The sequence below is a fragment of the Trichoplusia ni genome, chromosome 4 (assembly GCF_003590095.1).
Source record: "Trichoplusia ni isolate ovarian cell line Hi5 chromosome 4, tn1, whole genome shotgun sequence".
NCBI lineage: Eukaryota > Metazoa > Arthropoda > Insecta > Lepidoptera > Noctuidae > Trichoplusia > Trichoplusia ni.
In genome coordinates, this window is record NC_039481.1 from 6,474,489 (window position 1) to 6,497,270 (window position 22,782).

The following is a 22,782-nucleotide window of genomic DNA, read 5'->3' on the forward strand; positions in this document are numbered from 1 at the left end:
AACGGACGGATAGACAGTAAAGCTACAGTAATAGTGCTCAGTTTTTACTCTTTGGATACGGAATTGTAAAAAGGATTTCTTTTCACTGCTTAAAATAAGAAACACAAGTGATTGAAAATAAATGTTTATTTTATCAATCATTCAAAATATTTATAAATATTGTTCTTTTGTACAATGTAGCAACATGTGTACACATGATTGATGACATTAGCCTAAGTGAGACTCATAAAACTTACAGACGCGAATTAATACAGTTAAAATAAAAAGATACATTCGAGGGCGCCTAGTAGCATAAGTTGCTCATGTTTCCGTACACTATTTACACAACACCTATCTACCCATCCTGAAGAATTCAAAGGTCGAAGTAATTCATTGTCCATTACAAAATAATAACGCACTGTATTGGGAACACTTCGAATCCGCATCAGTTTGATATCATGGGTATTCTACTATGATCTAGTGTTTGCTATGATCTATTTTCACAATATATTTAAAATATCACATATGTACAAATTATTTTCAAAACTAAATCTCAATAATATCAGCAATGTTTCTGTGACATGTTGACAGATGAATAAATTCGTAAGTTAGCTAAACTTAGGCCAACGATTGCATCGTATATAATAATATCGTAGATAAATTCATACATTATGGCCATATATTATATTCACAGTATACTCATAAAATTGATCACTAATCAACAAATCAATATATCTAAAATTCTGTATATTGTTTATAAATAACAAACAAGTTGTGCAAAAAATAGCTAAGTTACGTATTAACTATTGAAATCGTATAATGGAAGTTAGATAATGAGTTCCAGAGGCAAGACTTGCATTCATTTCTCTCCATTCAATATTTATAATCAAAGTATTGATTTGTTGATGTGAGGCACTTTCAGCAAGTTGGCTAAGCCACAGATGGACCAAAGTTTATAAACGAACGTAGTTAACAAGTTCATAGATCTACAAGATTCACTGAAAAAGTGGAGTTCACCGGCAGCAGACTAGTACACGCTACGATTAGCATATTCGGCAAAATTCTTGCGTAGCAACGAATTTATAGATCGGACCGACAAGACGTAAGCTGGCGTCTGGTGAGGGAGCAAGACTAGCGCGCGCGCGCGGCGCGGCGTCAGAAGCGGCGCAGCGCGGCGCCGGGCGCGGCCTTGCGCGTCGGCTGCACCGACAGCGGCGCCACCAGCACCTCGCCCGCGCCCGCGCCGCCCGCGCCCAGCTCCTGCAGCCGGACCACACACGTCAAACATTACATTCGATTAAGCGCAAGCAACATGACCCACACACAACTATTTTAAAACTTTTCAAACACCAAAGATTTTCGTCCGTGTCTTTACTATACTTTGTTCTAATGACGTATTACTTTAAGAAAACATTGATTTGATTTTAAAACAAATATTCATGATGAACAAATGTTTATGTCAAATTATTCAAATCAATTGTACACTTGATTGTCGTAGTTATCGAAGTGATAGCAGATATTGAACGGGCTGTTATGTATTTAGAAATGCATTGTCAGTTAGCAGGCGTTTATGGTGGGTCATTATTTTAGCATTTAGCACCACTTTTCACTTTCTTTCGTAAGCAGAAAAACCTGTCAAGATCATACGATTTTCTTTTTAACTTTCAGTTCCAAATGTTTGTTTAGTACTCACATTTATATTATTGCAACTGGCGAGCCTCATCTGTGCTAGCTGCGAGGCCGGCGTCAGGTTGGAGGTGGAGCCGAACGGCGAGATCATCGACGACATCGCCCGCTTTAGCTTTGACGGCGTCTTGTTAAACGATAACGCGCGGCCCACCTGCATCCCATAAACCACGATTAATTCATATTCATAACAAAGGGCGAAATTACATGATAATGTACGTATACATAATACATATTTTGAATGGGAACAATGAAAAAAAAACTACGTAAAAAAACATGCTAAGATAATTATTTTAGTCAAAATTATTTATTAAGATAATTTCTGGAATTTTGATAAAATAAATGAACTACAATTATAAATCATGCTTAATTGCCCATGTTCAATACAGACAGAAACATGTTTAGTAGAAACCATAAACGTTGAACAATAACTATGTATATGAATGACATGTTAGACACCATGGTATGGCACGCTCACCAAACAGTTAATCACAAGTGACTCTAAGCGAAGCATTACATTTCTTCATTCACTCCTGACCCTCGCTCTCTTTATAAAGAAATTGAGGCATCCATTTTAGCGAAACCGGTACAATACAATATATTAGACAAGCTTACTTGACAATGTATGTACTAAGCAACGACCGACAGAATAACTGAGCGCGCACACTGATTCCTGTGTTTTAACTTGCATACCGAAATACAGAAGTTCTACATGTCTACATTAAGTCTGCCTGTCTTATTAGTGGCAAGACTGAGTATAGTGAAACTCAGCTGTAGTGTGAAGTTTCTAAAATAAATATATGTATATGGTATGTGTGTGTTAGCAATATTACTCTGAACTGTATATGAATGACAGATGGTTCCTTAACCACCCAATAATGAATGACAAGTACTATTAATGAATCCGTGAGTAAGAGAGGTATCAACCGAGGCCGAGTCAAAGTACTGGAGACTGGGTTTGCACACATAATCACAATATAGTACATACGAATAGTATGTCAGGATATCGAGATGCAATAAATAAAGTGCACTAGCTTCAGTCAACTCGATATTCTCACCGGAGGATACACCTCTATATGAGAGCGTAGACATCACAAAAAGGTTAATATTGAACGAACACAGGAAGCAGTATGCGGATGAACATAATATTAGTATTAGGGACGGAGCGAGGAGTGTGGCAGAGCCGCATCAGACCTGTGCGAGTAAGTGAGCGCGCAATACCCATGTGTCTAGCAGCCCGGAGCCCGGCTCGGGCCGCAGCAGGCCCGCCAGCCCCGCCAGCGCCTCCAGCTACAACACAACACTACTGCTCACACTGCTCCTGCCTCTTTGCTAATAACGCGCCAAACCGCCACGACTGGAGGAGTCGGGTACGATTCATGGGGAGCACGTAAATCAATACAATTCAACCCTACGAGATTATCCCTCGTACAAAGTTACTCAAGATAATTCTGAAAGTCGGGTAGTATAATGGATGTATGGCTACTGATTGTTATATAACACGTGGACAGAATCGAATGCGAAACGACTGCAGACTACATTTTCATGCCTTAGTTACATATAAATGCTTGAGACGAATCCTTGAAGTAGCTTGTTGCATTTGACATTTTTGTAACTTACCAACAAATACAGTTATGTGCTTGTTATTTCTATGTCCAAGCCAAGCTAATCTGTGTAAATCTAATTCATGCTTTATTCATTTACAAATAATTTAATACCATTTTAATACAGAGACTAGAGGTTAAGATCCTATTGAACCTATCGTTTAATATATTATAACATAAAATGTTTCACGATAGTATTTTCACATTCATACCTTGATCCTGGTGCGTGCGGCAAACTTGGACATTTTGGATAGCGTGCTGAGCGCCAGTTCGCTGGTATCGATATCGAGTTGGTGCGACTCTAGACACGCCAGGAATTTGTCCTAGAATCAACATGATGCTTGAAATGACCGTAAATTGATAAACATAGACCTCATGAGTAAGACAAAAGAAAATTACATTCGCACTTAATAATTTAAATAGAGACGATAATAGTGAAATGGAATAAAAACAACAATTTTCTGTTTTAGGTGAATACTCACAGCATCAGCTTTACAGACGGTGTTGGCCATCTGTCTGCAAAGTTGTCGAAGGAAGTAAGACTTGTCGACGGTTTCGTCTGTGATCATAAACGAGTACAGCTTCTCTTTCAACTCCTGGTTGTTGCGGCACATCAACGCGAATACGTTGTGACAGTCTACAACATGCATTTAAACGGTTAGTATTATGTAGCCAGAATAAAACTTTGACTAATTAGTATGTGTAAAGTGGTATTTATAAGAAGAAAAATTAACAGAAAAAAAAACCTATTGAACTAGGAATACCACTGTTTTTATGTAAAAAAATAATAATAAAGAAAGTACCTTCAGCTTCCCTTATATCTACGACGCGCTTGACTGTGCTGAGAGGCATGAGTGATATATGCCTGTAAGGCTTGCTGGAACCTATTCGCATGGTGCCTGTGCCGTTCGTTGGGCTTTTACTGTTAAAAGCCTGAAACAACAAAATGATAACAATATTTTTTAGGTAAGCAAAAGTTATTTAAAAACAATATAAGTCCCAGCAAAGATTAACAACAAGGTTCTGTTTTATGACAATGTTAAGTATAAGACTTTTAATGTTCTGAAAAGAATGTTGTTAGTTTTACTTACCTTGGATCGTTTTTTACAGACTTCCATAGTGTCAGTAAATAGGAAAAGCACGAGGTGGTCGCCGCGGCCGGACAGCTCCTTGGAGAGCTCCACCACTTCGCAGCGCGACACGAATGATCGGTGCGACGACACTAAGTGGGCCTGTATAAATACAAATATTACATCTCACAGCTGATACATTCATGAGAACGTATCCCTCTAAATGCACAAATCGATTGGTCCTATGTCTGGTTTACCACAGAATTATTTGACTTTAAACACCTGATCATAATTTGATAACAGACAAGTCAGGTTTAGCCATATGACATAATATGAGAGTAAAATTCATTACTGCGGAACATTGGACCTGCGTCGCTCACAGAAACGCCAAAAACCTGACATCTTGTGAAGTATTCCAAATAAGACTAAGATGTAAATCTAGTGTAGGTATAAGGTACTGACGGGGCACTGGTCGATGTCGTTGTAGATGTCGAACATCTGCAGCTGGCCCTCGGTCTTGCGCTTGTCCTCGTTGATGTGCGACATGACCTCGCGCAGCCCCGCCAGCGCCTGCACCAGCGCGCCGTGGTCGGGGTTGTTCTTGTGCGTGTGCTTTAAGATATCTGGAATACCGATGTTATTACATTGCGACTTTAATATTTCAGCCTATGTAAACCTGCACAAACTGTTTTAAGCAAAATAATAAGTTAAAATAAGAAAATATTTTTTTACAAAATAACACCCTTTTTTAATATGGTAAAATTGTAAAGGTGTACATGATTAAAAAATATTTCAACTTACCGTCAAGTAATAAACTTATACTAGGTAATCGCTGCACTGGTCTTATTAGTAGCTCCTGTAAACTTTGTCTGCCACACTCTGGCTTTGTTTGACAGATTTTCAGGAATGCATGAAATCTGAAACATTGTAATTTAGAGATCAAATGGAAAAAAGGTCTTTTACTAGTCTTTAACAGCACAGATTGGCACAGATGCCTAAAAACATGAGCTACTTATGTGATATTTTAGTGAGGGCGGAGGTGAGTACAATACCTTGGGTTCTCACGATCGCACGATTGCAGCATCTCCTTGGTATTTTCGAAGAAGTTCACGAATGGCGGGTAGGCCTTCACCATGTCGGGCGTGTAGCGCAGCACCAGCCGCCCGATACTCGTCTCCTCGCTCCAGTGGGTTTGAGCATAGCGCAGCTCTTCTAACATTCGCCTGCGTATTTAGAACTACGTTGTAGTACGGCGCACAGAATTAACTAGTCACAGTTTCATACATTTTATTAGATTAGCTCAGAATATAAATTGGGAGCATTTGGTAAGATGTTCGCTATTTGCTTAGTGACGTAAGGTATCCACATATTGAGGGCAGTTTTTTTATACATATCAATGTTGAAACTTACTGATGTAATTCATAAATAGGCGGTAAGTTTCCAAAAATAATTTTGAGTTCAGTATTATTGAGCAATGCTTGATTTTTGCCATTACTGTTGTCGTCCTCGGCCATCTCTTCCAACGGTTGCTTGAACATCTGTAACATCGTATTTTTATTTAAGTAAAAGTAACTAATTAGTGTTAAACGTCTATATTAAATTGTTAACATAATAATTAAATTAAAGCTCACCGTGACTATCGTATGTAATATTCCGACATAGTTTGATTCCGTTTGAAGTAACTCCATAAATACTTGCTGTCGCGGCGACAACAATTTTCTGACTACTGTGTCAGGGACCTCAGATTCTGCGAAAATGGAACTCAATCAATATCGATAAGGTGGTAACAGTATTAGCATCGTGTGGGAGCGTGTCGTACCCTCGAGCAGCTGCTTGCCGTCGGGCGAGGGCGTGCAGTCGAGCAGGTTGCCGGACAGGCTGAGCAGCACGGCGTCGCCCACGCTGGAGCGGCGCTTGTGCAGCGCGGAGTCGCCGCCGCGCAGCTTGCGCTTGCGCAGGCGCTGCAGGTGCGAGGGCGTGCCCTCGGCCGGCGCCGCGCCCGCCTCGTCCGCGCCCGCGCCCTGCCCCGCGCCCACGCCCACGCCGCCCACTGACGAGCGCCGCGACACCTCGTCGAGGTACTGCCGCAACCATAACCACATTACTTGCACTCAAATTATACTTGCATAAATAACTAAATTCAAGATTCTTGTTAATACTTACGTCTTTGAATAAGTAATCTCGCTCATCTTGCGCCTCCTCATTTTGTACGGAGGCCCAAAACCACTCAGCCTTCACGACATGTACCCTCGTCGAACAATCTGGGGCAACTACTGTATTGTGCTCGTCAACAACCTGGATATACAAACATAATATTAGTGACATAAAATAATTCTTGAAATCATATCCTCCACCAATATTCGCTAGACCCGTCGAACGGGATTCCTACGCAAATCATTTATAGACGTACTTTGATGTGCACGCCCCGTTAAGCATCTAATAGTTTTCAAGGTGCAGATAATATTTGAAACATGCATACCAGCGATGACCGTTCCGAGGTCGAGAGGGACCCCCGAACAGATACAACACAGACCACGACCGCTGATGTTTCGATGGCATGACAAGCTACTATATTTTTAGTAGTATTGAATAAAATAGTGTTAGTACCGGCAGCGATATTCCATGGCATTGCGATATGGCGTGGGCGTCACGGATGGGGGGCGTCGAGGCGGGCGGCGGCTGGTCGCGGGCGGGGGCGGGGCGGGGAGCGGGCGGGGCGCGGCAGGGGCGGGGCGACGCCGCGGGGCCGCGCAACTCTGCGCTGCCGCTGATCGAGTGCCGGTGCGTGCGCAGCCATACGCTCTGAGGCGTCTTAAATAAGGCTGAATCGTCTAGCTCATCTACATCAAACCGTCTGTCTCTACACGGAGTTGCAAGATCAGTACTATCAACGGTGTCTACTTGAACGGGAGATATATCCAAGTTCATTCCATCGAATTCTCTATTTGGCGTGGAAACGTTCTTCAGATCCGAAGGCAAATGGTTTGCGTCCACCTCTACAGTATTGCGTTCAGCTCGCTTTTCATACTTTTTTTTCCTTTCGCTTCGGAAAGAAGCCGTGAACGATTTTACGCTCCTTCTTAATTTTGAGGCTGATTTAACAGTTTTCGAACTTCTGATAGAAGCGAAAGATATATCGAAGAACCCCGATTGTTTACTTGTGTTCATTGAGCAAATAGATGTGTTATCGTCTTCTTTGATGGGGGACGACGTCGAAGCTACGAACTCTCCAGCGGGATCAGTTGGCTTGACGCTCTCTGGACTCACGGGTTCTACTACTATCTCACCTGTAGTTTTAGATACCGAATCTTTTTTTGTTCTTTTGAATATAGTCGGTCTATTTTTAAACTTAAAGGAATCCTTTATTTTCAATCTTTTTATAGATTTCCAGTTGCTTTCCTCGCATTTATCGGGCGACAAATTTGCGTCAACTGTACTTACTTGAAAATTAGAGTCAGTTGAATTTCGACTCCTTTTCTTTCCCGACGATATAGTTGTATTCGATTGTTGTAATTCTTTACCAGCAGTCGAACTGGCCAGAAGAAATACTGGATCATCTTTAGAATCGAGATCACATAAACTCTTTGTAAGAGATGAATGCAACGATCCCGCTTCGGTGAGACAGTCGACTAAATTAAATACGTTCATAGACTTATTCCTAAATACTTCTCTTTTATCTTTAGAATTAACCCTATCCGATCCGTGGACAAGCTGGGTTATATTTTTATTTTCTTTATTGCACGTGTTATATTTGCGCAATTCCACACGTTCAACGTGTAAAGGACTTTTAGTGGTGTCATAACACAAATCGTCCGTAAATGACTTTCCTACGTAACTAATACTGATATTATCGGTTTCATCTTTGCAAACAACTTTGGCTTGTTTGTCTCTAATACTGTTTCGTGCGAGTTGCAAACGTTGTTCTCTTTCATCGTAGGACAAGTCCGCGTTAACATCGCTGTTATGTTTCGTAGGACTAGCGCGGCGCCCCGACAACCGTGCCGAAAGTCTGCGGTATAGTGAGCTCTTGGGAGTGGACTGGGACCGATTGGGAGTGGCTCGGGATGGTTTCGCAGAGTTGGGAGTACTGGGATGGGGTGATAGGATAAGCGAACGACCGAAAGTCTCCCCATTGGCCATTACCTGAAACATGTGTGAAACACACCACGCAATGATGTAATGAAGCCATTCCAATACAAACATGCACAACGATAATAATATATTATTATCGTGATAGAGTAGTTAACACAGAAAGCGACTGCCTGGCGAAGATTTAGATTATGTCGTTTACATTTTAGTTTACAAGTGAGTGTTCTTTATCATGACTCAGATTTATGAAAACTTTTGTTTCAAGAAGCATTTCAGTGGAAAGAAATTATTACAAGGTTTAATTTCTACGCTAAACAGATTTACAAAGAATCAAGTGCAGTAGAGTAAACAGTAAGAAAGCATGTTGACATTTTACACAACATGTAATGGAGAATGTAAACAAACTAGAAGTACGTAGGTGTGATTATATGAGAGTCGTGTAATATGCGCAAGGTGAATGTATGGTGCAATTGTACAACAGCGAACATGAGTGAATAAACAACTGCAGAACTTATGATGATATTAAAACATGGAACAAACAAAACGGAATGAAAACCAAGGGTCGACTTCACGCCGTGCGTTGAGGAATATGGAGGTGGAAGTGTCCCGTGTGGCACAACATCAAAATAAAAATACTAAATGAAATATTCGAACAAAAATCTGTTAGGGGTCTGTTTGTTTTTCCGGGGCATATAGAATGTGTAACGATAGTGACATTGAGTCACTTCGCATTTGGTCGTTGTTTGCACTCATAAAATGTTAATCAAACACCTGCTGGCATTGAAGGTATCGCTAATAAATATGCAGTCATCGGAAGAATTTAAGGAGGTGTAACGAATATGTGTCATAATAACCAATGAAACAACATAATATGTGTACTACCTACTAGCAAATTTATTATATCTACAATGTATCTAACTAAGAGTGATTTGTGTTCCCAAGTACTACGTGCATGCTGACTTCATAATGCTAAAATTAGTTGCTAATAATGTATAATGTGGCATGAAGTACATAAATAAACCAGTATGCAAATTATGCAAAGGTAAATGTTCTGTGCATTTTTTTTGTCATTTGGTAGACCATAAAATAAAATGGTTGACAACCATTCAGTTGTTTGTATTAGATTCTTGTAAAAATAATTTATGTATTTTATTGCTGTTAATAATGCATTTATAGTACAGTATGTGTGTTGTGTACGTAGTAAGTGGTGCAGTACTCACAACATGTGTGCAGTCAGGGTCGTCGAGCTGGCAGGTGCCGCCGCCGTTGCTGGCGAGCACCTCGGCCATGTGTTGGGTCTCATCTTCAGGGAACCCCACGAAGCACACGCGCGCGCCCGCGAACACTTTTAATTTATGTTCTTTCTGCAAATCAAGACCTTTGTTAATGGGCTAGCCGGAGAGACTATTGAGAGTGATCAAACCGTATGTCTCGTCCGTAAAACACTTCCGTAAAAAAGCGATTCTGCGGATTTCAGATATTGTTTTTTATTTTTATTACATTTTGTACCTAATAATATTCACATTTTTAACTTTGACACACTGCCATCTAGTCCCAACTGCGCAAAACTTGAATTATGAGAACTAGACAACCAATGAACATACTTAAAATTTCTAAAAACATACATAACATAGATAAATACACCCAATATGGGTGTTGTTATGAGGATAAGTTTTATGGATACTCAAAAATATTAAATCCTCTCCATTTATTGATACCATAAAATGTGTCAATCAAATTGTGCGGGTGTACTAACAATGACGTCATCATTGGTGGCGAGGCAGGCGGGGTCGTCTCGGCGCTCCCAGCAGGCGTCCACCCAGGAGCGCGCCAGCACGGGCAGGCCGAAGCCGGACGCGTAGCGATACTTGTCACCCGTCGCCGCCGCCGCGATCAGGTGCGTCACTTTACTTGACATGTCCTTGCGGATCGACCCGCCCATGTAGTGTATCAGTGTTATCAGGTACGTCTGCACAACAAAACATCTATTGTACTAACAGTACTAGCAACCAGTTGGACCTTTTTTAAACATTCACTCATTTCTAGCTTGCAAAGTATGTACTACAATGTTCTAGTTGGATATTGTTTGACATTTTACGAGGATACGCAAGTGGTTTATAAGTTTCAGGCCAGGTACTTAATAAATCATTTGCCTAGTTGTCTGCGTCATGAAGTAATTTTAATGATTAAGCGATGACTTCAGAAAATATAAATAAAAGTCCATTCACGTTCGATATGACTAGCAATCTTAAGAAAATACTAAAACGATAGGTACTAACAAGTTCATCCTTTTTTCGGAATCCCGAGAAACATATGACTGCACCGCGCATCGCCAGCGAGTAGAGCGGGCGAGCGCTCGCCGGCGGCGGCTCATCGCGCTCCGATAGCTGTAATACAGCCGTTGGACCCAGCACCCTGTAACGAAACATAAAACATTTTAATTTTTTTCATTAAAACATCGAATACTTTCATTTAATTATAAAAAATTGCACATTAATGTGTAGTAAACTGGAATTTTCTGTTTGAAACTGTCTGAATGCGAAAGACTGGGGTCCATCAATTTATATGAATGTGAAAAACCTTCCCAACTTAAGATCGAGATCGATGAGTTTGACCAGTCAAAACAGATGCGCGTAAGACTCTCTGGGCGGAGTCGGATGAACCGCTACGGATTTGGTGGCAGGTGCCTTCCTAGACTTTTATGCACTACCGGCATTAAGTAAAAAGACCAACAACCAAATAAGAATTAACATTGTTTTAGATGTTTGTATCTAAAGAATTCTGGTAGAGCACAGGAAAGCCTACTCGAAGTTCCGACATTTCTATTTGAGAGTTGTCCCGACTGTAGTGAGTGCCTTCTAATACACTTGTGTCTAATACTTATACTCCACGTGACTGCCGCTGCCGTCTAGATAAAATGATAAGTTCCTATCTCGAGTACAGAATCTATTCCTCGTAACATTAAACTTAAAAATCACAATATAGTGTTCAACATCTTGTAACATGACACGCCTATTGTACCTAAGGTATATTATTGTTCGACGTCCAATTCTTTATTGTTTTTTCAAGTTCCATTAAAGGAAATACTGCTTATAACTCATAACGGTAGTAAGTGCTCCCATTAACTAAAAATAATGAACTGAACTACATACAGTTATATTTTACAGAAAAACATGTAAAAATGAATTAAAACTCGTAGTAAATAAACAAGGAGGCATTACAACAAGCTATCATAATATAGCGTTTGCTGTATCATATTAATAGAATATTTAATCAAACGCCAAGCCAGACTAATAAATTCAAACAAAATCTGGTCGAGAGACGTCACATCTGCCAATACAAACACCGAAGAGCAGGGACTAATATTGACGCAACTGACAGTACCATGTTTCATAAATCATTTACAACAACATGTACATGCATACAAGCAATGGGCTTTTCAGAATCCTAAACACATTCTGAAAATTATATTACCCAAATATTGTGCTACTTTAAAGTAAATGCAATTCTGTTACAAATTTCTCATATTCTGAATCTTTTATTTTCCACCGAATTAAATCTCTTTTATTATCCACCTAATTTAATCCACGTGTTTTATATGAATAGAGATTCTGCGTTAATATAAAAAAAGAGTTGAATGAATGACCATGACGGAAATGATAAAAACAGGTATACCTAACAGTGCTCGCTGTTATGTATATTTTTACCATTTCCGTCACGTCTAACAGATCTTCCATTAAAGACATATTGTTCTTTAAAACCCAACAAAATTACCCATTGGTATCAATAAATCCCTGTAGTCTATTTCTATAGATAATAGTCATAAAAGATAATAATCATCGATATTCTATTTGTTACATATCAATTAAATGTCATCGATAAGTCATTTACAGTTAACAATTTGCTTACATCCGACTAATTAGTCAGCCTTATCTGTCGGGTAGAATAAACATTACGAAGTCAGGTCACTCGCGGTCTCGCCTTTTAAGTTGGTTCGTAGTTCAGAACTGGACAATTGACACTACGTTCGCCCCCATATAAATTAAAAGTAGCGGTGTATGTCCGGTGTCACCTTGCACTGAATATTTATGACTCTTTGATAATAGATAGGAATACCCATGGAAGCGTAAAACCGTTGGAAGTGTATAATGTTAGTTAAACATTCTGAAATTACACTCAGTCTGTCATTTTCTAATACAAGCCGAAATATCAGAGAAAAAAGTTATTTGGAAACCTTTCGTCCGGCGTGGAAATGTAATTTAAGAACAAGGGAACATGAAGAGAACAAAACCAAATCCCAATATTAAAAAAGAAATAAAAATGATCGAGCTATCCATATATAAACACTAATAGATTTTTATATTAAAACCTAGTTAGAAAAAGCTGTTTGCTTCGCCTAGATATCGCTGGAAGGACTCCGTAGAGGCAGACGGCCCTAAATTTAGATATTGCCAAAGATAGACCTAAATCTCGTTCTCCATACCTTCTTCTTGCCCATTGCTGTACGCACTGGCAAACACAATTTTGAATTCTGTTTAATACCGTAACGAGAGTCCTCTTTTAATCCCAAACAAGTGAATATAATTGAAATTTACAATACATTATTCTAAATGTTAGGGGCTTGAAATTTCGAAATATTTTATATACACTTAGTCACAGTCCCGCATCGCCCGCCTTCGATAAATGTGATCATCGCTTCGATCAATTATGTCGCGTGGGACTTATCTGCATGTAAGTTGCAGAAGTTCTACGAAATGCAATCATTTCAATATTAAATACAAGTTTAATGACATTGGACTTTAGAAATCTTAATCTTTAGAAGTTGAAGTTTACATTTAACAACAATTAAACAAATAGTGTTGTTAGCATTTGTTGCATCGAGAACCGTAATTCAGTTACTTTTCCGTTCAGGGTAAGTAAATTAAACAGTCACGGACCCTGGTAGCTTGGTACTATTTTAGTAATTTTGATCAAGTCTAAGAGATCGCCGTTTATCGAAATAATTAACATGTTGCAAATGCCGCTAACACAGGCGACTTTTATAAAAATAAATCAGTGATAAGTACGACTGGGTAGTGTTGTTTTATAAACAGAATTGATTTGTGGTAAATAGTAGCTTCGTTGTGGAATATCGCAGGGAATCGTTTTTACATAGTCCACAACCTTCTTAGAAGATCCTTGCAGCTATTTTACAATGTTTTCCTTCAAAGCCTACGCCATAGATACTCATGTCTATGGAGTGGACACAGACAGTCTTGATTAACATAACAAACGTCACGGAAAACGCAAACCTGTAAATCACATGATAAATAACATATATGTACCGTGTTTTACAATACGTATATACGTAAGAAACAGAAGTAAATACTTTTAGTTAGATTTGTTATTGTTAATGTTGTGAGTTAAGTGGTACAGGCTGATTTTGATTTTCAAGTAAATATTGTATATCCTTTATCGTAGTAGTATTACCCTTTACTATTAAGAAGGTTTGCTTGGATACAGGCAATAAAACTCGGTATTGTCCTTCTACAATTCCATCATGTCCGTTGAGACATTAATCGCTATAAACATTCTGTTTTAACAATATGTGTATCTGTTAGTCATTTGAATTAATTTTAGAATCTATTATATTCCAATGTATGTCATTGTAGAAAAATATTAATAGGGCAAGAAGTTAATCCGCGAATATGTGTATTAAAATTGTTGTTGGGAGGTTGTGGGCGGGCGGCGTGACGTTCTTCGAAAGAAAAGTGCGTTTCTGACGACGACGCGACGCCGCTATTGGGACTGTGTCGCCGTGACGTCACAGGATATCACATACACCGACACTACATCTACGTGTAGTTTTAGAAATAGTTGATGAGTTACATTCGAATTCCTCGAATTTGTAAACAATCATTGCGATTCAATTAAACTTAAAAATAACTGGATATTTTGAATTGAAAAATTACTCATACGCTTATAATTGTTTCTCTGAAAACTATATCGATAGTGTGTAGTTGTAGATATTGTAGTTAAACAATGTCATAAATGACGTGGTCTGAAAGGTATGTTTCATTCAAGTAGTTAAATGCTGTACCACAATGTAGGACTAATAGTATTGAAGTTTTGAAATATCGAAACCTACAAAAACATTGTTTATCTGAACCACAGGTACATATGTACTGACAGCCTGGGGTTTGCACCCGTGACTTTGCATCTGATAAATGCAAGTGGCAGATAGCAGAAATATAAACATGCTTGATATTACTTCAGATGAAATTATTTAATGACGTCTACTTAGTGCTTTTATTAAAACTACTTAAAACTGACGTCATCATAGTATTTGAGCTGACAAGTGCTCACAGTGCTGACAGCTATAGAATATGCTTAACAAGGAATTAAAGACATAAACAAGAGGTGGGTTCCTTTTTGATCCAGTGATTATTATTGCATTACGATTTACACAATTGACTGTCTGTATAACCAGTCGGTATATACCATACCCGTTTACAATAATACTTAAATTCTTCCTCTGATACTAAAAAAATACCACAAGATTTTCTTTTGTTTACGGGTAAACAAAAATGCAATTACTCAAACAGTAAGCAACATTCGCTATTTGTGGTGCAAGCGAAAATATTTTATATCACTATCTATTCTAGTAAAGAGTAAAACCAGTCGGCATCCGCTACCGGCGTACAACATCAGCTCCAGACACATAACTAGAACGCACAGATTTCAAATAATTCTTACACATCGAAATTGGGCTGTGCGCTCTCAAATGTTTTTGGTTCGGCTCGCTGGACTAGGTACGGAGGCTCCTCATCCTCAGGTGTAGGTGGCAGCCGCGTGGGCCCCATCACTGTCACATGCGGCTATCAGGCACTAGTCCGACGTGCTCTCGACACTATCGCGGTACTCTGCATCCACTCACTAACACTCTTTATCATGGTAATAGAGGTTACCTCATTTAGTTACACAGCTATCTAAGATAGGTACTTAGATTTCGTTATGATTTCACGTATTCGTTGACAATTAATTAGCGTTAGTTCGAGAAAAGAAAGTTATAATATAGTTTATCGCGCAACCGCGAAAACAAAGGCACAAGCGGCGTGTGCGTTATGCGTTTCACGTTAGATTGAAAAACAGTCGAGAGGAATGTGAGGCCAAAAATAGCAAGGAGCGTCGCGCGGCCACAAGGGCGACCCTCGCGCTACGCCGCCGAGCGACGCCGCGGCGTGCTTCGCCGTGCACACTCTACACGCACCTTTATTTACATCCATCCTTCTATGAAACAGTCACCTAACATACGACCGCTTTACGAGTGGAAGGTCCCGCGTGTATAAACAACCCCGACTTTGTAGTCTCACTCGAGTTGTGTGAAGCATACCTTTAAAATTATACACGCGGATTCATGAGACCAAAGAGATCTGTTTCTGAGAAACATTATTAAAATTCCATGTTATGATTGGAACCTAACTTTCAACAAAATAAATCCACTTCCAATTTAGCATTTAAGTTTAGAATCGACGCAAAGGAGCATAATACAGAAATGGTTGAAGGGTCATGCTTCGTAAATAAGGGCGAATATCAACATTCAAACATCAGGTACGCTGATATGAAAGTTTTTATACTATGCATGTTCAGCATAAATAAAAATCGGCAAGTATCTGAGTGTACCGGTTGTATGAAATGAACAAGTGAACACATACAATGATAAGGAGCCGCCAAATTGCCACTCGTAAATCATACCCAAGACAGATCATAGTTTCGATGCAAACAAATTACCGTCTTCGAGGAAATTAGGGTTGTTGAATTGACAAATAGAATTGTTTAAAACATAAAAATCCTAAAGCCAATCTTAAAATATGAACCTGTTTTTTTTAAAGAAATCATAAAGATACAAGAATATTCAGTATTTTTAATTAAATAAAACCTAATCTATCATAGTAATTTATGCAGAATCCCACGGTCACCATGCGCATGTTATTTGGAAACGTCGGCTTATGATGCTTGATGGTAACCACACAATATGAAACGTATCATGAAAGGGATTGTAAATACAAAAACAGGAGTAAATAGAACACAATTCTTAATACAAATGACAATTATTTTTATCAATCAAGGAATTGAATCGAAATTTTATTCAACTGTGTTTAATAGAGATTATCATTAAGCGTGAATATTGTCAGTTTTGCATATCATGCAGTAATAAAGCCATTAATTTGTTTTCCCAGTTGTTCATGTCGTGAACGTCGAACATACTGTGTGATTTAAATGTTCTTTAAAAGCCTGGTTTATCATAACGTTCATCTTAATGAGCACTATTTTAGGCTGACTGAACGTCACCAGAGACGTATTCACGGTTGCGTTTACACGTACAAAAGCGTAGGTGAGTGTTAAACAAAAAGATGTTAATGTAAACGCGCAACAAAGCATTCGTCGCGCTTATTAGTAGTCTGGTCTAGCAATCGACCGTTCACGTTGCCAAAATAAATGTCAATAACGATTGTTCACGTTAACTCTGTTTCTACGAGTTTATCGTTCGACTTATACTTAAGAATCGACATTCCCATTCCATTGATACAATTTTTTAGAAAGCTTGTTTTTAGTCTCGTGTGTCTTAACGCTGATCGTTGCTCGCAGTTATTTTAATTGTTATACCATATTATGCTGGTATTTATTACAAGACAAATTACACACACTTTCACTTTCGTAACTTATCAGCATCGACCCAAACGTATCGTAGTCTATGAACTATGTTCAATTAACAGAATTGTAAGAGAAGCGGCAAATGACTTACCTGTATTTGGCTCTATGTGCAGTGTCAAAGAGATCACCGTCAAAAGGCGAGGTGATGAGGTAGGAAGGAGGGGCAGGAGACTGCTGAGACGGCGGCAGTGCTTCTGGACTTGGAGCGACCGCCACCGTGCCCAGCCGCTCGCAAGCCGCGCGGACCCTCTCGCACTCCAAACATGTTTCATTCACGTACACTACCGGAGTCGACGAGCCTGGCAAATGAAAATAATATTTTAGAAAATTTTACTTACATTAACAAAAAAATGAATCATCTTGATATGGAAACCTCGTTATAGCTTAGGACCAATATTGCTCGGCCATAAACTGCTTCCAAATACGTTTTCGTAAATAATTTCTAAAACTCGATTGGCTCGGTTGACGAGATATTGTAGATAATTGTTCCTGCAATTTTAAGTAAGATTTTATGATACAAGACACCAATAATTTTTGATAATTTTTGTTGATACAAATTATCTTGACATCCCAGAAGTATTATCATGATGGTTCGTATGTTCGCACGTCGCCGCGTCGGTATGTCGTATGTTGGTAGCGACTTCTTAAATTTTCGATTGTATATAATGTTTTATGATTATTTAACATAAAAAAAGTTTCTTCAAACTAGTATTGCGTAGCTCAGTTTATAATGATTCAGGAGCAGAATGGAACAAAGCGTTATTTTTATTTATAATGCATTACAACATGGTCAAAGGTAAAAACCTTGTAAAAGTTTTTGTGGCATGTAATGCTAACTGTTAAGTTAATGGGCGCTTACGTACGTTATTCAGTGGTTTAATGTCGGCAGGTTCTATGTGCGGTAAATTATAGACAACCCTAAATGTTATTGAAATAAACACTAGAGCGGTTAGCATATACATAGGCAACCAGACTGCGACAGCCATGCCTGCGGACGCGCGTCATCAATCTGAGTATCAGCTACGTCGGATGCAGCAATCGTTGTTTAGCTAGTTAAGGTGCCTCTTCTAGTACTCCAGTAACAACAACTGTATGATAAATTACTTAAGTTGGAACCTTTGCAATAGTGAATCGTAAATGTCGCCTTACTGCCGACTACCAAATTTGGATCAAATAAAAGATTATTATGTAATATATCAAATCAGGCAGTACAGGAAAGTGTATTAAAGGCATTAAAGGGTTTCTTGAGTTGAATGTTACCATGTCATAAAGTGTCAAATACTTTTTTATCCGCAGGAGAGGCATATTCTCCATGCGGTCGTAGCCAGATATGCAAAAGATAGAGAAATTTGAAAGGAGAAGGCTCAAAAGCGGGAACTTATGTTTATGGCTAATTTAAAAAGGAATAGTTTTATATCAACTCGAGAAGTTCATTGTTCTTTGTATTAGCTAACAGCCAAATATGTGTAAATGCTTGGTCTAAAACTCTAAACGAATAATCTTATGAAATTTACAATTAAATGACGAGCAGCTTTATTAACAAGTAACGCTTAATTTTCTGTATGTTGTTGGAAAAGCACTTTATAATTCGCGTAAGGAAGTCGTGAGCCATGAGCACGATTTATCTGATTACGACAATCCCCTTGAAAAGAAACAGATGCTGACAACCAGCGCTTCCTTTGATCCTTTAAGAATTTGTTGCAGAGGTATGCAGATCGAGTTCCAACACTTGTAAACATCGGTCATCGGCATACATTATTGTTATTTCGGTCACAATTTAAAGCTTACATCGTAAGTGGATGGTAGCGTGTACAATAGGTGACTCAATAATTTTAAAGCAAGATCATAACTTGCGACATGATTGAAGAGGAGTGATAAACTGATAACATTATGAACAGACCCTCTTCAGTAAAAGGAATCTTCCGCAATCGAGTATGTAATATGACTAAAATTTACCTAACAGAATGTTATGTAAATCACGCAGAGGTTAAATAATTTTACAGTAATAGAAAAATTTTGAATAACATCGAGTAACGTGACCTTTCGGGACGCGTTCTCCAACGTTAATGGTTCAGGGTCGCTGAGTCACGCTTGCGACACAGGGAACACCCGGCACTCTTGGCATGAAACATCAGGCAAACGCAACAAGCTTTTGCCAGAGTCAGAACCTCAACAGGTCTGACAGAATGTTTGCTATATTTCGTAAAAATAACACTAAGATGAGTGCTACACCTATTTGATTTAAGATAATGATATCTCAAACGGTAATAGATAATAAGTGTACAGCACATCACATGTACAAGATATATAAACAGTTAGGATAATGATTTCCATATAGGTTAATAATGATTGTTAACTACGCAAATATCATGCGAAAACTATGTACATCACAAGGTGTTACTTATAATTATGAATGGTAAATATAAAGGCATTTTGTTCATATAAATGACTGCCATCGCCATATGGCTATATGAGCATAATAACAAAAAAAATGTTTTGTTTAACACAGGCAAAAAAGGAGGAGATTATGTAATAATAAATGAACAAAGCAATGGTTAACTTTCTTTTTTAATATTAGGATTAGCCAGTAGCTTAAATGTTTTCTAAATTCTCATCAATGTGTCCAAAAAAAGAAACAGAAAAAGGACTAATGGTGTTTATCCTTATTTTAATTTGTAAATATTGCATAAGGATAGTTTGCAATTGTTATGGGGCGTCATAGTGACATGATCATGGGAGTTTGTAGAGAACACGCCATGCTACAAACGCATTCGCACTCACATCCTCCACCGAGGTATGACCGCAGTTGTTCTACCAACGCTAGCATAGTTGGCGTGCGTGCCGCAAACCACGCTTTACGCCATCTGCAAAAGCAGTGGTCTTCAACAATATTGGCCCCCAAGAGGCATGACTATTGGATTCGTCAAAACAACCTTCAAATCAAAGCTATGACATCAATAAAACAGAAGCTGAAGTCATGTACACAACATAATCACATAAATGCATCTCACATCTTGATTTTAAATGCTGGTTCCTGTGTATGTAAAAACTAAACAAGCACTCATAAAATTATATAGGTTTATACAAATTAAATGCGGTTCTTCAAACAAGTATAACAAGTGATTGCTGGAAGATATTCCAGTAAAATATAAGCAGTCAGAAGTTGTTTTGACTGGGTGTTGCACGGTCTAAAGAGTATGTGTGAGATAACTGTTGTTAATTATATGCTTACTAGTGTACAAACTCCTTGTAATTGTAGAAAGACAGAATTGTGATTGCTACTAAGCTAGAATTTAGAGCTTTAAAAATACCAACTTTAAATGAGAGATCTTTTGCAAGAAAACTGTTTAGAAAATGTAGGTTTTTATACTTAAAAAAGGACTGTACCTCAAACACTTAACACAAAATTTAATTGCACATTGTACTACAAAGATTTACTTTGTGTAATTATTGACGTGATATTAAGTTTAAAAGCTATATCAATGTTTTTTTTTTTCATATCTGAACTTTTTCCTATATACATCTGTTCTTGTTTCCATAGTTATTTGTTTTGAATTGTAGTTGAAATGTCATCAGTAAACATTTCCATATCTTTTATCAAAGATGTCAGTAGTCAAGGTTATGAAAACACAGGGGGTCAAGAAATATAATTAATTACACTTTGTTTACCTAGTTATACATAAACAATATTCTGCTTGTAGCTGAGGATTTGTTATCTCAGTTAGGCACAGGTTTAAGCTTACCATTGGGAGTAAATTATATTTCATGGTAATAAAATAGATACCTAACTGTTTCATTTTATGAATTGCAGAATTCTAGAATACTATATTTACAAATATGGAAAGTAACAGAGAACTTGAGCATAGGGTTTGTTTTTGATTGAATACATTATGGTTTGATAACTACAATTGTCAGAAATTCAACCAACAGTTAATTTTATTTATGTTGGAAATGGCATTGACATGGCATTAGGAAAACAATAAAATAATGTTATTGCACTAGCTCCAAGGATTATTTTTACATTGAGACTAAAATATCATCAAAAACTGTAATTTGATTAAAATGTAATTATAGCACCAGAAGGAAGGTTACCAATCTCATACTTTTCATTAGATTGATTTAGAGATAGGATGATTGTAGGTGACTTTTCACACACAAACAAATATAAATTTCATGTTGAGTCCAGCAATTATAGCTTCAAATTTTAATAACCTGACTTTTGTGCAGTGGCAGTGCCTGACAAATTTAGAGTATATTACTACCTAAGGTCACATGTAACCAACCTATGGTCAAGCTGTCATCAATAATTCATAAGGAAGTAGGTAAATTTTAAAATAAAATAACTATTAGTGTGCAAAAAAAACTCAGCAATTGTGGTGATGTCAACACCCAAAAATTTTTCAAAACGCCATTCGGTATTAGGATTATTTGGGAATTTAAGTATGTTTCATAATTTAATTGTAATCAATAATTTACTACATACCCTTTGACAAACTTTTGGAATTTATTTTATTTTACTTAAGGGGAGTCTCTTTTAACGTTGGGTCATACTTACTATGATAATTAATTATGCATAAAAACAAAATTTAGTTATTAAAAAGTAACCCTCAATTTTACTTTATATATAATTTACAAAGAAAGTTATTATTTCACATTTTTTTATATGTAATTACCTATTCCGTAATAATGCTGTAACTGCGTGCATATTGTCCCGCAATTAGTATATTTAGTCAATAAATAAATATTACTTCTGGAACCTTGTAATTGCGTGTAATATACTTGTAATATTTTGTCAATGAAAACTAAAAATAATAAATTTGTAGTTTAAATACATACTAGCAAGTACAAGAAAATAATAATAGAGGTCAATAATAAAATCACCATAGTTTTTTTGTTTGAAACATGGCTCTGTTCTGAATTTGTAGTAAAATTATTGTGCATTGTGCAAATAATGGCAAAACGTTGAAAAGCTATGAAAACATAATTATTTATTTTATTTTTTTTCGCTTTTGTTTACCTATATATTTTTATCCAATGATTTCCTTAACTTCTAAATATAATAGCCGCCACATACACATTTCATTTGAGATCAAGTTCGTTATAATATTTACCATCGTCATTTTCTTGAATTTTGTCAGTTGTAGCGGTGTTTCCTGTTTGTGTCATGCCCTTAGACAATTCGTCCATCTTGCCGTACACTGGTTCGTTACATCAATCATTAAAATCACAACACCAATTATAATCACCTAAACAGACACATATTGTACTATAATTCACCTTATGCAAAACTCAGTCTTTTTTGAAAATAATAAGTTTTATCCATTTCAAACACATTTCCGAAAACTCAGTAGCGATTCTTACGAACCAAATTGAAGTCCGTCAGACAAACCATAAACAAGACAGACACTAAAAAAGCTTGGCTTTACACTCTGAATTTGTAAAACGCCCGTTATCAGTTTTAGTTTGAATGTAATTTTACTAATCGACTAATTTCCCCTAAATCGATGTGTCATTTTTTTTAAACATAAAATATTAATTTGTATGTTTAAATTGTTTATTGATTGCCTTTAAATAAACATTAAATAAAATTAATTCAGCCCGAAGAGTTTGACCGACCCTGTTTATGTAAATTATCTGATTCGTCTAATGACACACGGATA

The 22,782-nt window shown here is 37.6% G+C and overlaps 1 protein-coding gene across 6 annotated transcripts; it reads right to left on the minus strand.

Moving 5' to 3' along the window:
- Window positions 1-108: 108 nt before the first annotated feature.
- On the minus strand, window positions 109-22,552 carry LOC113492724 (protein ECT2). 6 transcript variants are annotated; one of them, XM_026870342.1, is made up of 20 exons: window positions 22,234-22,552; window positions 17,214-17,421; window positions 10,708-10,843; window positions 10,185-10,397; window positions 9,649-9,792; window positions 6,947-8,482; window positions 6,503-6,634; window positions 6,159-6,420; window positions 5,971-6,086; window positions 5,750-5,877; window positions 5,392-5,562; window positions 5,141-5,256; window positions 4,802-4,962; window positions 4,361-4,501; window positions 4,073-4,202; window positions 3,752-3,906; window positions 3,482-3,592; window positions 2,860-2,955; window positions 1,673-1,819; window positions 109-1,239 (listed from the first exon to the last, which is right to left on the minus strand). In XM_026870342.1, exons 1-20 carry the CDS (start codon window positions 22,307-22,309, stop codon window positions 1,135-1,137), a joined length of 4,284 nt encoding a protein of 1,427 aa, XP_026726143.1. In that variant the 5' UTR covers window positions 22,310-22,552; the 3' UTR covers window positions 109-1,134. The 6 variants fall into 6 exon arrangements, with proteins under 6 accessions (XP_026726143.1, XP_026726147.1, XP_026726146.1 ...); XM_026870346.1 differs by lacking the exon at window positions 6,947-8,482 and adding an exon at window positions 19,904-19,986 and having other exon boundaries at window positions 22,234-22,301; XM_026870345.1 differs by lacking the exon at window positions 6,947-8,482 and having other exon boundaries at window positions 2,887-2,955; window positions 22,234-22,540.
- Between the last annotated feature and the right edge of the window lie 230 nt (window positions 22,553-22,782).